Source organism: Orycteropus afer, unplaced genomic scaffold (assembly GCF_000298275.1).
Source record: "Orycteropus afer afer isolate SDZICR_OR568_19922 unplaced genomic scaffold, OryAfe1.0 scaffold00132, whole genome shotgun sequence".
Lineage (NCBI taxonomy): Eukaryota > Metazoa > Chordata > Mammalia > Tubulidentata > Orycteropodidae > Orycteropus > Orycteropus afer.
This window is the reverse complement of record NW_006921719.1, coordinates 6,203,622-6,220,699: the sequence shown is the minus strand read 5'-3', so window position 1 is coordinate 6,220,699 and position 17,078 is coordinate 6,203,622. Positions and strand designations below refer to the sequence as shown.

The following is a 17,078-nucleotide window of genomic DNA, read 5'->3' as shown; positions in this document are numbered from 1 at the left end:
GAAGTAGATTGCCCAACCTTCCTTCCAAGGAGTGGCTGGTGAGTTTGAACCGCCAGCCTTCTGGTTAGCAGTCAAGTGCTTTAGGCACTATGCTATCAGAGCTGCTATTCAGGATTTAAGACTTTTAAATATCTTAAACTTGCTATGGGTCATATAGCCAATTAACAGAATACCCCCTACTATTCTTTTTTTTTTTTTTTAACCACATTAGCACTGCTGTCAGGACTAAAATACAGGAAGAAGTCACCCCCTTTTCCACAATCTGTCTTGAAATTCAGCCTCTCTTCCTTCCCCTTTTTCAGGCCAGAATATAGTCTCAGCCCCAGGCAGTCTGGCCTCCCAAATGAAGGGGTCTGTGTGTCTACATCCCTTTAGCACCACAGAATCTGCAAAGCAGAGGCAGCCAGGTTCAGGGATGCAGCCAGAGAACAGGAGGACATGTTACTCTACCCACTGGTATGTTATCATCATCATTACTGCTGTCATTATTAATACCATGTATGTGTAGAGTCCTAGGATGTGTGTAACAGAACCTCACATTTCCCCCCTAGCTCTTCTGTAAGTTAGGTAGGGCATGTCTTGTTATTCTCATTTTTACTGAAAAGAAACGCAGGCACAAACAGATGAAATATGACTTGCCTAAGATAAAGGAAGAGAAAAAATTAGAATTCATGTGGCCTTTGGCTTCAAGGTCAAAGTTATTTCTTCCCTTCTAGGTTGTCTGCCTTTGACCACTAATCTAAGTGTTGTTTCACCATTAGCTGAAGGGCTGGGGTGGTTTAGGCAGCTAACAGCCCCCTGGTCTGAAAGCCACAGGTCACAACCAGGCTAAAAGCACCAAATAGACCTTACTCCCTCCATCCCACCAGCCTCCAGATCTGCCCTAAGTCTGGCCTCCAGAGAAGCTCTCTTATGCCCCCACCTAGCTCTTGGCTGCCACTGCACTGGCCCCACAGCCCTCTCCCAGCAGCCCTTTCTTCCTGCACTCTTCCCTCTTGCCTTTAACACTCTCCTCAGTCTGTTCCTCACAATGTCTTTGGATCTGCCTTCGGCCCTTGACCCCCTTGCTCTCTTTTTCAAGCTCCCACATTCTCAAGACCTTCGTTGCTCAACTTTTGGCTCCCTTTGCCCTGCCCTTCCTATTGCTAATATTTGCATGTTTCTAGACCTGCACTAGGAGCTCTGGTAGCATAGTGGCTAAGACACTTGCCTGCTAACCAGAAGGCTGGCGGTTCAAACCCACCAGCCACTCCTCGGAAGGAAGGTTGGGCAATCCTACTTCCGTAGTGATACTGCCTCGGAAACCCAAGGAGGGGTCGCTATGAGTCGGGGCCGACTCGACGGCACATAACAACAACAACAACAACCTGCACTGTTCAATGTAGGAGCCACCAGCCGTACGTGGATACTGAGCATTTGAAATGTGACTCATCTGAAATGAGATACGCCATGAGACTTAGTAGGGAAAAGAAAAGTAAAATACTTCATTAACAACTTTTATATTGATAGCATAACAAGGTCAAAAAAGAATACTGTGGACATAATTGGGTAAATAAAATATATTATTAAAGTTAACTTTACCTGATTCTCTTTACTTTTTCTATATGGCTGCTAGAAAATTTTAAATGACCTATGTGGTTCACTGTTTATTTCTATTGGATGACACTGGTCTAGACCTTCTTTCCTGGGCTGAGTTCCCATAGGTCACTTTACTGAACCCTTTCTTCATGACCTCAACATACAGCCACATTTCCACTGTCTTTTCCAAAGGCTCTAGAGTAGGCACCAATTCTCCCTATTCACCCTCAGAAAGTTGTCTGTCTACTCTGCCTCTGGCTCAGAGGCCACTGTGAGAGGATACCCAGATGTGTGCCTTGAACAGGTCATACGGGCACTTGGGGGCACTGTTGGGCAGGGTGAGGTCAAGGGAGTTGAACACCAATGTTCCTTGATGACTTGTGCAAGAGTAGGGGCCCCAAGGGCAAGGTCTGTGAGGTCCTGAGCAGGGCCAGGTGAGAATCTGCTGCTTAGTTTCCACATCTGTAAATGGGTAGAATTACTACCCACCTCATAACAGTGTAAGAATTATAGTGAAACCTGAGAGAGCTAGAACTCCATGAGACTGCCTTATTTTTCTGGGTCTCGCAAATTTTCTGCCTTTGATAGAATGCAGTCTTACCACTTTTCTTTCACTTGTTTTAGTTGCAAATATTTTAGTTTTCCTTCTCTGACAGATTTCTGCCTGTCAGTTCCCAGCTTTTGCAGGTTTTGCTTTAAATGCAATAATAGATGAAAACACTTAGCATGGCATTGAAAAAATAAGGGCAGAAATCTGTCCTGAAGCTGTCCTATTTTATGCTTTGGATTTATTTCCTTCCTGGATAAATTTCCTTTTGAGAATTCATATTGTGGGCTTTTACCCTTTGTCTCTCTCTGCATAGTACAACCTTTAGGGCAAAGAGGGGAGGGCCTTGCGCAGCAGTGGGCCCTGAGATGCTGAGAAAGAAGATGTCCTTGACCTCATGCCTGGGAGGCAGGCCTAGGGATGTCACTGCCCTGAAGGGTGGCTGGGATTGAGGAGGCCTACATGGCTGACCCAGCACCCCAGGGAGCCCTGCCTTTGCAGTACTCAGCCTTTTCTGAAATGAGCAGGTGATGACTTGGCTGGAGCATTGAGGCTGTGGCCACAACTTGCCCACTCAGGCAATACTATCCAGGAATGTGAACTGGTGAGGTGTGTTCCCCACTAGACTCAAGTTTACAAACCAGATGTCATCTCCAAGCTGGAGGAAGGGAAGGGTCTCCTGGCCAGTGGAAAGAAAATCCCAAGATTTAAAATGTGGCATCATTCCCACTGGAGCTGGGCAGCCAAAGTGGAGGCAGGTGAAGTACTGGATCTCACCTCAGAAAGTCCAGAAGAGACAGCCCAAGGCTGACTCGATCCAACAAGGAACAGATCTGGGGCCTGAATACTCAGTGCCATGGTAGAGGGGGAGGTGGTGGTGCTGGTTCTTGCTTCATATTTTAAGGGGTTTTCTGCTTCATTGAGAGGAAAGAAAAACAGTGGCAGTCAAGTTAGTTCTGACCTATGGTGACCCCATGGGTGTCAGAGTAGAACTGCACCCGTGGGGTTTTCAGTGGCTGATATTTTAGAAGTATGTCTCCAGGTCTTTTTTTTCTGAAGCACCTGTAGGTGGACTTGAACCTCCAAGTTTTTAGTTAGCAGCCAAACTGTTAACCTTTTTTTTTTAAAAATTTTTTTATTGTGATTTGGGTGAGAGTTTACGGAACAAATTCATTTTCCATACAGCAGTTCATACACATTTTATCTCATGACGTTGCCTACAATTCCCCACAGTGTAACAGCTCTCTCCCCATTCTTCCTGGTAGATACCTCTTCCCTGTGTCCTTCCCTCCCATGCACTCCTTCCCTCCCACACACTCCTGCCCCCACCCCCAGCTGTCTCCCTGTACAAATGTTGCCCTTTTCTTCTCCCACGATTGATCGATTGATCGCTCCAAGTAGTGTATCTACCTGATGTAAATGTTCACCCCATATGCCTGTCTGTTGTTTGACTGGAAGCCACAGGAGTGAGTTCAATTCCAGACCTGAAGAGTAACTAGGGGACATAGTCTCAGAGGTCTCACCAGGCTTTATCAGGCCAGTAAACCTGGTCTTTTTTTTTTTTTATTTCTAAATGATTTTGAGTTTTGTTCCACATTGTTCTCCCACTCCCAGGATCTACTACATAGATTCCCTCTCTGAGTGGTTGACAGTGGTAGCCAGGCACCAACTAGTTCTTCTGGTCTCAGTCATATAGGCTGAGGATCACATGATGTACCAGGCACCTGAACTAATTATCTCCATGAGTCTTTGGTTTTCTTCATTCTTCTTTGCTCTAGACAAGGAAAGACCCATCGTTGCATCTAGATGGCTGCTTGCAAGCTTTTAAGATCCCAGTCACTATTTGCCAAAGTAGGATGTGGAACAATGTTTTGTGTAGTATGTTATGCCAATTGAGCTTGACATCCCCTGTGACCATAGTCCTGAGCCCAGCCCACAGGTCCAACCACTCACTCCTTCTGGGTAGCTGGCTGTAGCCAAAAAGCCACCACAACCTTGCCCTTATCAGCTTTACTGTACATCCAAATATTCTTACAGCACATACAGATATGCATGTTGAATCATTATTTGCTAACCCTATAGATGGTCATGGGCACACTCCCCCCTTCCTAGACATACCTGATCGTTCAGCCTGTCCACGCATCTATCCACCTGTAGATCAATACTTCCATCCCTGAAAATGCAGTACTGTACATGCAATAGGGTTCACCTTTGTTGTCTGTACCTCTCATGTACCTCTTTATGTCTTCATCTTCCTCAATGCTATTAACCATTTGTACCACTGTTGTTGTTGTTATTTGCCATCGAGTCGGCCCCGACTCCTAGCGACCCCTCCTTGGGTTTCCGAGGCAGTTATCACTACGGAAGTAGGATTGCCCAACCTTCCTTCCGAGGACTAGGGACTCTAAAAAGAAAGAAACAAGGTGTAACAAAAGAAGAATAGAAGGGCATGACATGGGTTTTAGAGCCTTCACAGGCCTCATTCCTCATCAACAGTTCCTGGAGCTTCTCCAAGATGATATCACGGTGCTGCCTCCATGGCCTTCTCCTCTGGTTTTATTAGCCAGAATATGTAGCTTAAGCTTACTCCCTCCCCGCCCCCCTTTAAAATATTTAAAATTTAGGAACTGCCATTGGTTTATTACAGACTTTAAAGAGAAAATCCATTTTACTTTTCTGTTTATAAAAGCACTAAATGTTGTTGTGGACATTTTGAAAGATACCAAAAAGCAGAAAGAAAAGAAAATTCCCCGTGGCCCCACTAGCCAGGGACAGCCCGTTTGTTTACATTTTGGTATGTTTCTTTCTGGTCTTTTCAAACAGAGGTGTGTGTGTGTGTGTGTTTGTTTCGTTTTGTTTTTCATAGTTATGTTTATGGTCTATATGCAGTTTAGGGGGTGTTTCCGATGTTATTGGGAAATCTTGGTAACCATTGTTTTTGATGGCAGCAGGACAAAGCTTAAGTCGTTCCCTCACCATAGATGTTAGAGTTGGTTCTAATTTTCCCATTTGGTAAATAATGCAGTTATGGGGAAAAAAAGGTATTGCATCTATCTGTGGAAGAGAACAGGCAAGCAAAGGGATTGGGCCATAGTGAGGATGAAAATTCAGAAAGGGAAACTCTCAGGGGCTGAGATTGTTTGCCATCTTATTGGGGAAGGGTCTCACAGGGTGGCTCCTAGAGGCAGGCCCAGGCCAAAGGTGGCTGCCGTCTGAGGCAGATTTCCTGAGAAAAGTCTCTGTTGCCACAGAAATGTGAAACGTTGGTTCAGTAGTAGAATCCTCACCTTCTATGCAGGAGCTCTGGGTTCAGTTCCCAGCCAATGTACCTCATGTTTAGCCACCACTCATCTGTCAGTGGAGGCTTGAGTTTTGCTATGATACAGAACAGGTTTCAGCAGAGCTTCCAGACTAAGACAGACTAGGAAAGAAGGCCTGGTGATCTACTTCCAAAAACCCAGCCAATAAAAACCCAATGGATTAGAATGGTCTGATCCACAACCAACCATGTTGATGGAGTAGGACCACACTGCAGTCCATTCTATCATGCATGGTGTCACCATGAGCCAGGGGCTGCCTCAATGGCAGCTAACAACAGGAGTGGATGTGATGAGCTGCTTGGAAATGGTGAGCTCCTGTCACAGTAAGTGACACTAGGAGTACTTTCCTCCACTTAGCAAGAGGTTGGATTGAATCACCATCAATTCCATCCCAACTCTCAGGTTTTGTGAGCTTTGATTAAAACCATCAGAAATCTCTTAGCTAATGGTGAACTGGTAGCATAGTGCCTAAAGCACTTGACTGCTAACCAGAAAGCTGGCGGTTCAAACCCACCAGCTGCTCCTCAGAAGGAAGATGGGGCAATCTACTTCTGTAGTGATACTGCCTCAGAAACCCAAAGAGGGGTCGCTATGAGTCGGGCCTGACTTGATGGCAAATAACAACAACAACAATGGTGAACCAGCCCTTGGATTAGTGGTTAGAGGGTAGGAAGAACCTTGAACTTGGAGCCAAAGACACCATGGGTTCTAATTCCTTCTCTTCCTTTATCTTGGGTGATCATATTTCATCCTTTTTGGTCTTAGTGTGCTTGTCTATAAGATGAGGATAACAATACCCGCCCAGCCTAACTTAGAAAAGTGTGCGCCACTGCTGTTGAGTCAATTCTGACTCATAGCAATGCCTTCTTGGGTTTCCGAGGCAGTATCTCTATGGAAGTAGATTGCCCAGTCTTCCTTTTAAAACTTACAGAAGAACTAGGGAGGAATTAGAAGGTTCTGTACACACAGCCTATGGCTGTATGCAGCAGAGGTATTATTATCAATTATTATGAGGTATTATTGTCAATAATAATAATTATTATTACAGCAGTAATGATTATGATGACTCACCAGCAAAATACACACGTCCCCCTGCTGTCCTTTCCCCAACATTTTCTCAGACTGTCTCCCTGTAAGCCTCATCCCCTCTCTTGCAGATCGACGCCACCTCCTTGATTGCCGCTTCTGTAATGGCTGCTCCTTGTGCTTTGGCCCTCTCCAAGCTGGTCTACCCGGAGGTGGAGGAGTCCAAGTTTAGGACTGAGGAAGGGGTGAAACTGACCTATGGGTGAGTGCAGCAGGAGGTTCTGTAGAGGAATGAGGAGGGAGCAGGAGCAGAGGTGGAGGGTAGCAGTGGGTTCCACTTTATTCGCTTGTCACTGTCTTCCACCAAGCCCAGGGTCCCCTCTTCTCTTTCATGGGCCTGGTTCTGTCTTCACTTTCAAAAACATGGACTCCAATTCCTATATCATAATTTCTGACTGGCAGAAAACAACAGACTGATCAAGGCAGGGGAGTGGGGTCCAATCCTTTGGGACGTGGCCTGGTATATGTGCTGAGGAGGGTCATACAATGTTTCTATGCCACCTTCTTTACAAGTCTGTAGTTCTGCCCACTAGTGTGTGTCAGTCACATATTGAATTCCATCCATGATCCACCCACCTCCTCTCTTTGCCAGCCTTAACGACTATTGTATGATATTTAATTTTTAAAAATGTTGAAAAGGCTCCACTTTTAGAAAATGTGGTTGGGGACACATGAGTAGCCCAGTTTCACAACTTCGTGTATGTTTACAGCCCGCTGTCCTATAGAAATGTAATGTGAGCCATGTGTGCAATTTTAAATTTTCTAATAGTCATCTTAAAAAAAAAAAGGTAAAATAAATTTTAATAGTATATTTTATTTAACCCAATGTATCCATATCTATCATTTGAACATGTAATATGTTGTTGTTGGTTGCTGTCAAATTGATTCTGACTCATATCTACCCTGAGTGACAGTAGAACTGTCCCATAGGGTGTTCTTGGCTGTGATCTTCATGGGAGCAGATTGCCAGGTCTTTCTTCTGTGTAGCTTCTGGGTGGTTTTGAACCACCAACCTTTAAGTCAGTAGTCAAGCACTTAACTGTTTGCACCACCAGGACTCCTTTGTAATAATATAAAAAATTATTAATGAGATATTTTACATTCTGTTTTTCATATGAAACCTCCAAATTGCAGTGCATGTTTTAAACTTACAGTGCATCTCAATCCAGATCAGCCTCATTTCAAGTATTCAAAAGCTCCAGGTGGCTAATGGCTTCCATATTGGATGAAGTAGTAGTAGACACCTAGGTCTAATCCCAGTGCTTGGACTGGCTCCTTTTTGGCTCTCAGAGGGAAAACAAGGACCATTCCAGCTCTGAAAGCTCTGCCCAAGGTGCTTTATTAGGGCTGTAGGACAGGAACCCTGCTGTTTGTGAGAACAGGCCAATAAGGATAGCTCTTGGTCCCAACAACAGAGACGCACAGAACCTCTTAGAAGCAGCCAGCAACGGGGCTGCCATCTCCGTGAAAATTGTTGCCAACATCGCATCCAACCTTATTTCATTCCTGGCGGTGTTGGCCTTTGTCAATGCTGCCCTCTCCTGGCTGGGGGACATGGTGGACATCAAGGGGCTCAGCTTCCAGGTATGGTTCTCGAGAGGCCCACCTCAGCCTGTGAACAGCATGGTCCTGGGCCGTGGGTATGGGTGGTGGACATGGGCGGTGGCCTGGAGCACCCCACCTGGGCAGAGGCAGAGCCCCTACAGCACCCAAGCCCAGCCCTCAAAAACTCCTTCTTATGTTCTTCCACCCTAAGCTCATCTGTTCCTACATCCTGCGGCCTGTGGCCTTTATGATGGGTGTGGCTTGGGAAGACTGTGCAGTCGTGGCAGAGCTGCTGGGGATAAAGCTGTTTCTGAATGAGTTTGTAGCCTACCAGGAACTATCCAAGTACAAGCAGCACCGCCTCGCAGGGGCTGAGGAGTGGATCGGCGACAGGAAGCAGTGGATCTCTGTGAGTGTCTCTGTTCCCTCCCTATGATAGAGGGATGACAAAGCTACCTGTGAGGCCGTGTTAGGTAGCTGCTATCCCAGCTTCCTGGGCCTGGCTGAGACACACTGAGCTGACACTTAACCCCCCACTTCTTATTGCCCTGGGAGACAAGATGACTTCAGGTTTTGCTGTGATCTTCCTTGAGGCCCCTTAAGGGGCTGAAGTGTAAGAAAAGAGATATCTAAGATCTACTTCTAGATGTGCCACTTTTCACTGGGTAGCCATGGGCTAGCCACTGCACCTCATCTCTTCTATTGGAAAGCAGGAACATAATTCCTGCCACATTCACCCCAAAGGAATACACGAGTGTCCAGTGAGCTAAGAGACAGAGGGAGACCTCACCACCATGTTCACCGTTATGTAGATTCCCCATTTTATGTTAAATTTATTTTTAAAAACTACAAAAACTGGAAACAAACAAACAAACCCAAATCCACTGCCATCAAGTCAATTCTGACTCATCGCAACCCCCCCCCCCTTGGGTTTCTAAGGCAGTAAATCTTTATGGAAATAGATTGCCCCATCTTCCTTCCTCATAGAGGCCAGTGGGTTTGAACTGCCAGCTTTCTGGTTAGCAGTCAAATATCTTACACAATGAACCACCAGAGCTCCTGAAAACAATGAAAGCGCTACAAAATTAACTTTCCTAAAATAACAGTTCTATGTAACATTACTGAGAATTTAGAGAAGAATGAGAAGTTACCTGGAATCTCACCATCTTAAAATAATAACTATTTTTGTTCTATGCATTTTCTTTAATTTTTTTGATTTGAGTTTACCTAGACAACTAGGTAAACTCAAATCAAAAGAATTAAAGAAAATGCATAGAACAAAAATAGTTATTATTTAAGCCACTCCTCGGAAGGAAGATGGGGCAATCTACTTCCGTAGTGATACTGCCTCAGAAACCCAAGGAGGGGTCGCTGTGAATCGGGTCCAACTCGATGGCACACAACAACAACAGTTGTCATTATAGAATCCACTGTATTGTAGTCAGCATTTTTCCCTACTTAATATAATGATGTAAGTATCATGTTCAATATATGTGTCCTCACATATTTAACCAATCCTCTGCTGCTGAGCTAATCAGGTTAAAACCATTACTTGACGTTTACGCACAATGTTGAAATGAATATCTATGTGCCTAGAACTTTCCCCTCCTCTTGGATCATTTCCTTAGCAGCCTTCCCAGATGTGGGATGACTGGATCACATGGTATGAATCCTGATGTGGTTGCTGCCAGTAACTTTTCCCAAAGGGTTGCAGCAACTGAAATTGCCACCAGCTGTGTCTGGGAGTATTTGTTTCTCCACACACTAAACAGCATTGAGTGTTCTCTTAAAAAAAAAAAAAAGAAAGAAAGAAAAGAAAAGAAGAGAAATGCTTTGCTACTTTAATAGGTAAATAATAACTCATTGTTTTAATTCCATTTATTGGATTACTAGGAACTATTAATACTCTTTTTTTTTTTTTACCTTTTAAATTATTTTTTTTAAATCACAAAAGAATGTACTCTTTAGTTTTTTTTTTTTAATGTTTATATTAAGTAAAAAGGAGCTCTGATGGCGCAGTGCCTAAAACATTTTGACTGCTGACCAGAAAGTTGGTGGTTCAAACCCACCAGCTGCTCCAAGGAAGGAAAATGGGGTAATATATGTCCATAAACATTTACCTCCTCAAAACCCAATGGGGCGCACTAGGAGTTGGAATCAACTCAATGGCAGTGGGTTTGGTTTGGCTCATATGAAGTAAAAAGCTCAAGTCTCCCCTCACTCCTTATCCTCAGCCCTGGTCTCCCCTCTTCCTCACAGGTGGCAGAGGGTACAGCTCCTTCTCCTTCAAACCTTTTTTTCTATGAATTTCATTCCTTCAGCAAATATTTGTTGAGATGTTTTAGATACCAGGCACCCTAGGGTTAAGAAGGGAAATTAGACAGACATCACCCCTGGCCTCATGGAACATATATCTAGGGAGAGGTATGGGGGGCGGGGAAGAAAGAAAGAAAGGGAATAAATAAAATAACCACAAACCGTGGTAAGTTTTATGAAGGAAATCGATAAGAGAAAACAGGGAGGAGCCTTCCTTGACTTGGCTGGTTAAAAATGTCCTCCCAGAGGTGCAGCATTAAGGCCAAGATTTGGACTGACGAGAAGGAACCAGCCAGGAGAAGCTGGGAAGGAATAGTCCAGGCAGGAGAAGCAGTACGTGGAAAGGCCCTGAGGTGAGAAAACCAAAAAAAAAAAAAAAAAAAACCCTGAAACTCACTGCCATGGAGTTGGATCTGACTCAAAGTGACCCCTCCTTCGGTTTTCGAGGCAGTATCAGTATGGAAGTAGATTGCCCAACCTTCCTTCCAAGGAGCGGCTGGTGGGTTTGAACCACCAGCCTTCTGATTAGCTGGAAAATGCCTTAGACACTGTGTCACCAGAGCACACCTGAGGTGAGAAGAAGCTTGGCATATACAGAGAACTGAGAGAAGAGGTAACTGCAGCTAGAGTAAGTGGTAATCATAAAAGAGAGCAGTGTTAGAATACCCAATAAGCAAGGTAAGTACTGGCTTACTTGTGTTTACTTACTAATCTGTAGTGAACAGCGATGTGGTAAAATAACTGTGAAACGTTTCACTACAGCTTGCGCTTACCTTGCGTATTAGGTACTCTGTCCCTGTCAGGGACTGTAATTTTGAAAAGAGGCTTTCCTTCTATAGGAAGATGCTATAGGTAGGGAGAGAGAGAGAGAGATGCCAGCCAGACCTAGAAGCAGAATCTTTGATGTTTTGGTTACCTCGTGCCTCTCTAACAGAAGATACCACAAATGGGTGGTCTTAACGCACAGGGATTTATTTTCTTACAGTTTAGAAGGCTATTAGTCCAAATTCACAGTGCCAACTCTAGGGGCTGGGTGGAAGCCCCTCGACTTTGGGCTTCAGTTCTGCCTCTTGCTCCCAGCCCACTGGAGGTAGAGGTGTCTCTTCACTCATGAGACTAACAGCCCAAAGTCGACAAATAAAATGGCACAGTCCCAATATTACCAAACAACATGGCAGGCCACTAGTTCAAGTCCAGAGACAGTCCCAAGAGACAGGAAACATGGCAGGCTGCTAAATGAAGACTCAGCTACACACAGGGTCCAAGTGTGCCAAAAAGCTGCAGAGACATTTCTCCAACTTCTTTTTATATCCGGGAAGCAGAACCCCTCTCTAAGGCAGCTGTATCAGCTGCTCAGAGTAGAGTCCACCATGGAGTTGATTACTGGTCTCGTCATGGGGAATAACTACATCCAGCTGCCCAGTCACTTAAAACTAGGTCCAGCCAAGTTGACACATAACTACCACATTTAACTACCACATTTGATATGGTGAAAAAATGTGAAATTGTTCACCACAGATTAGTAAGTAAACCCATGCTTATCTTGCTTATTGGGTAATCTGTCCCAGAGGGAGAGTGGCAGAGACCAAAGAACAATAGGAAATTACTGAAAATTTGAAATTTTACATTTTAAGAAAACTTAGGCCACTTATGAGTGTAGACAAACAAACAAGGAGACAGGCTTTATATTTTTCCATCAATTTGTATAAACTCTTATGTTATAAAAACATTTACCCTTTTTTTGTTGTATTTTCTACATGAAGTTTTCCTAGTCCCCCCCCCCTTTTTTTTATTTTGTGCATGTATTTTAAGACAGATTTTTTTTTTTAACATGGATCAATGCTTTTTATTTATTTATTTATTTTTGTAGTGTTCTCTCCCCTCCCCTCCCACCCCCGGTAACCAACAAAAAAAGTTTCCTTCCATATATAAACCTTTCCTTAACTTTTTACAATAATGAGCTAATACTATATTTGTCCTTCTGTGGTTGACTTATTATCTCCCTCAGCATAGTGTCCTCCAAGTTCATCCATGTTATGCAGTGTTTTGCAGATTTTACATTATTCTTTACTGTTGCATAGTATTCCATTGTGTGTATGTACCATAGTTCGGTTATTATCCATTCTTCTGTTGATGGGCCCCTAGGTTGTTTCCATCTTTTGTCTATTATAAATAGTGCTGCAATGAACACAGGTGTGCATATATCTGCTCTTGTTCTGGCTTTCACTTCTTTAGGATGTATAACTAGTAATGGGATTGTTCTGGTGGCATAGTGTCTAAGGTATTTGACTGCTAACCAGAAGGCTGGTGGTTCAAACCCACTAGCCACTCCTCGAAAGGAAGATTGGGCAATCTACTTCCATAGTGATACTGCCTTGGAAACCCAAGGAGAGGTTGCTATGAGTTGGATCCAACTTGACAGCAGTGAGTTTGGTTTTTTTAATGGGATTGCTGGGTCAAATGGTATTTCTAATTCTAGCCTTTTAAGGAATTGCCATACTGCTTTCCACAGTAGTTGTATCATTTAACGGTCCTACCAGCAGTGTATGAGAGTCCCAGTCTCTCCACATCCTTGTCAGCGTTTGTTATTTTCTGTCTTGTTGAACTTGGGGCAAGATAGTATCTCATTATTGTTTTGATTTGTATCTCTCTAATGCTAATGATCGTGAGCATTTCTTCATGTATTTGCTGGCCACCTGATTATCCTCTTTGGTGAAGTGTCTATTCATGTCTTCTGCCCATTTTTTAACTGGATTGTTTGTCTTTTTGTTGTTGAGGTGTTGGAGTTTTCTATAAATTCTAGAGATAAGTCCCTTGTCAGATAAGTCATTGCTCAATATTCTTTCCCAATATGTAGGTTCTCTTTTGGTTCTTTTGGAGAAGTCTTTCGAAGCACATAAAATTTAATTTTTAGAAGGTCCCGTTCATCTAGTTTATCTTCAGCTGTTTGTGCATTTTGAGTTATGCTTGACAGCCTATTTATGCTATAACTTAGGGCCTCTAAATTTGCCCCTATTTTTTTCTTGAGGAACTTTATAGTTTTAGGTTTCACTTTTAAGTCTTTGATCCATCTGGAGTTAGTTTTTGTGTATGGTGTGAGGTACGGATCTTGTTTCATTTTTCTGGAAATGGATATCCAGTTTTGCCAGCACCATTTGTTAAAGAGACCACCTCTTGTCCATTTAATGGATTTCAACCCTTTGTCAAAAGTCAGCTGACCATAGGTAACAAACAGATTTTTAACCAAATCTTTTCCTTTGTGATTGTTTTCCTATTATTTCTGAACTTATATAGTTATTCCATTCCAGAATCTTGACAGAACTGAGTTAAATTCTGATACACCTCTGCCTTCTTACTGTGTGTGAACTTTCTCAATTGCTTAACTTCTCTGAGCCTGTTTGCTCCTCTCCAAAATAATAATAACAAACTGGGTAATCTACTTCCATAGAGATACTGCCTCAGAAACCCAAAGAGGGTTTTTTGCCCATTTTTTAACTGGATTGTCACTGTCAATCCTGTGATTGACTTATCTCCCTCAGCATAATGTCACTGTCACTATGAGTCAGAATCAACTCAATGGCGGTGAGTTTGCTTTTTTTTTTGGGGGGGGGGGTTATTATTACAAAAAAACAAATCAAACTCACTGCCATTGAGTGGACCCCTCCTTGGGTTTCCAAGGCGTTATCTCTACAGAAGTAGATTGCCTAATCTTCCTTCCGAGGAATGGCTAGTGGGTTTGAACCGCCAGCCTTCTGGTTAGCAGTCAAATGCCTTAGGCACTATGCCATCAGAGTTACTATTATATATTTTCTATTAATTGTTGTTTATAATATAATATTCATCTGTTTCAATAATCTAGAATTAACTTTACATATGGCATGAGGTGTGAGTCTAAGTCAATCCCGCCCACCCAAAATTGTTCCACTCTGGCTCTTAATATCATCAACTATTCTTTCTGGGAAATTAAACGACATTTAGAGCAGAAAGGAAAGGGGAACTTCTTTGCATAAGCACCTAATCTGTGCCTGGTACTTCCCGTAGATTTTATGATCCTCATAATAGCTCAGCCGAGCAAGTATTATTATTCCAGGTTTCCAGATGGAGAAACTGAAACTTGTAGAGGCTATTGACTTGTCCAAACTGATAATGGGTGGGGACAAGCTTGGAACCAGTTTGGTCAGCCTCCCTCCCTCACATGCCCTCCACTCTGGCAAGAGAGCACCTCCAAAGGCATGAGAGTATTCACAGTAGACAGAAGCTTCCAGACTACAGACTACAGACTACAAAGAATTGGGGGAAAGGAACCATTCACAAGCCCCTGCTGGACATGCAAAGCTTAGTAGAGACAAAGTGAGGAATTGGCAAACCTAAATCATACTCAGGAGGTTGGTAATTAAGATAAGGGGTTAGAGGGTTAGAGGACCTATGAGAGAAGGGGCGGAGTTTTGAAGTGATGCAGCTTGAGCCAACTCAGAGGTGAGTATGCATGGCCTGGGAGGGGTCAGCACAGAAGGCTTCAAAGGTCAAGGACATATAGGAAGGGAAGAAATTGAGGCTAGGGGACCTAGGTGGTGTGGAGGTGCTCCTGTGCTGTCTGAGGGAAGCCATTTCTCACTCATCTGTATTTTCAGATCAGAGCAGAAGTCCTCACGACGTTTGCCCTCTGTGGATTTGCCAACTTCAGCTCCATTGGGATCATGTTGGGAGGCCTGAGTGAGTCCTATGGGGGTCTCCCCAGCGTCCTGGAGAGTCAAGGACTTGAACTTCAGACCTGGCTCTGAAAGAACTTGCTAGGGACCTGTAGGCCTCAGTTGTCCCATTTGTCTAAGGAAGAGGCTGAGCAATATGGCTCTGGAGGCTCCTCCCATTCTAGAATTCCTTGAGTTCTCTGCTGTTGAGGGAAGCCCAAGAAGTTATCATCTTGGCCTTTCACGTCGAGCCTGGCTTAAGGGCCTGGGGAGGGTGGGAGGTATGGTCCTGGCTCATGCCCATAAGGCTTTGACTTGCCAACTCCCACATCCATAGTGGATAGACAGCCAGGCTCAGCACAACTTCTTAGCCCTTCACAAATTACATATCTGCTTTGTGCTGTCACCCTGCCTGGTGGTATAATCATTCCTTTTTACAGAGAAGGAAACTATCTTGGAGTGGTGAAGTGATGGTCCAAGTCACTCGGCTGGTCAAGTTGCTGAACCTGTACTTAATCCCAGGTCCACCTGACTTCTAACTCATGTTCTTTCCCCTACATCTGCCACCAACGATGTATGTGAGGAGGTCTGAAGCATGTGCTGTTTAGAGGCCTAAGCCAGGCCAAGAAGGGCTCTTGAACTCAGAAAGCTAGTCAGAAGGACAACATCTGTTTTCCTAAACACTCACAAGAGGAAAAGTGGTCAGCAGGCACAGCCATAACCCCAGAGAGTAGGCAGAGAGGCACGTGGCATCCTTGGCCCTGAGCACTCCCGTTGCTTGCAGCCTCCATGGTCCCCCAGCGGAAGAGTGACTTCTCCCAGATAGTGCTCCGAGCGCTCTTCACTGGGGCCTGTGTGTCCATGGTGAATGCCTGTGTGGCAGGTGAGTGCAGGCCTAGTCCCAGATCCACACCTAGGTGTTGGGCTCTGGCCTCTCTGAGAGTCCCTGGGGACAGAGCCTGGGAGGACAGACCCTGCCCTTCAGCTGCTTTCTCTCCAAAGGGATTCTGTACATGCCCAGGGGGCCTAAGGTTGACTGTGTGTCATTCCTGAACATGACCCTCAACAGCAGTAGCTTTGAAGTGTACCAGTGCTGCCGTGAGGTCTTTCAGAGGTGAGGGCCTGGGCTGTGGAGGCTGGGGTGGGGGACCTACTGGGCTTTGGCACCATGGCAAGGGGGGAAAATGTTATGGCTATAGCTGCTGCATCCAGGGAAGGAGGAAGTAGGAGCTTGTGGACTAAACTTGGGGATGAAGGGGTGGGCCAGAGACAGGGAGCAATCTTCCCAGGGTTCACAGCTTGTTCCCAGTCAAAGAGCCAAACCTGGAACTCAGACTACAGGCTTTGCTTTCTTTCCAGCATCATCCCTGAGTACAGTGCAGAGGCCCTGGGCAACTGCTGTCGATTTTACAACCACACAACCTGTGCCTAGCGGGGGCAGAGTGTCTTGGTGCCCCCTGGAAGCAGCTGCCTCCACCTTCCCCTCCAAGCTCCTCCTCCAAGAAGCCACAGGGCTCAGATCTTTCTCAGGAGCGCAACTGGAAAAGTAGTGGGCAGAGAGTGAGCGGGTATACAAGTAAATGAAGGAACTCCCCACTCCTGGATCCCTTTTTGCTACCCCTTTTTCTACCTCCCAAAATGTGAATTCTCAGGGTCACCCCTGCCCCTTCCTCTCTCACCTCCATATCTAAATAGCACCCTGATCTTCTCCATTCTCCCTTCCCCTTAGAGATCTCTTATATGTTTCCTTTCCTTCTGTGTGGGATCCCCCTACCCAAACCTCCTCCTCCCCTTATCCCTTACCTTTTAGCCACCTCCTCCAAGGCCTCTGGCCTCCTCTTCCTGAATTCTAGGATCTCTCTGTGATTTGCCCCTGACTATTTCTCCTGGAGAACCCTCCCTCTATTTTCAGAGACTCCCCCACTGCCTTCCCCCCATAGCACTTCCCAAACTGCTGTCCCATGGAACACTTGTGTCAGGCCCAGAGGGTTCCACAAT

The 17,078-nt window shown here is 44.7% G+C and overlaps 1 protein-coding gene across 1 annotated transcript in view; it reads left to right on the top strand.

Annotated features, from left to right (window-relative positions):
• The window catches only part of SLC28A1 (solute carrier family 28 member 1), a 70,480-nt gene extending 53,968 nt beyond the window's left edge, over positions 1-16,512 (top strand). Inside the window, exons 12-18 of the mRNA XM_007945124.1 lie at positions 6,603-6,733; positions 7,947-8,115; positions 8,288-8,485; positions 15,024-15,105; positions 15,865-15,963; positions 16,083-16,194; positions 16,440-16,512. Of these exons, the coding sequence (XP_007943315.1) occupies positions 6,603-6,733; positions 7,947-8,115; positions 8,288-8,485; positions 15,024-15,105; positions 15,865-15,963; positions 16,083-16,194; positions 16,440-16,512 (864 nt within the window). The remainder of the gene's footprint in view (positions 1-6,602; positions 6,734-7,946; positions 8,116-8,287; positions 8,486-15,023; positions 15,106-15,864; positions 15,964-16,082; positions 16,195-16,439) is intronic.
• The last annotated feature ends 566 nt before the right edge of the window (positions 16,513-17,078 follow it).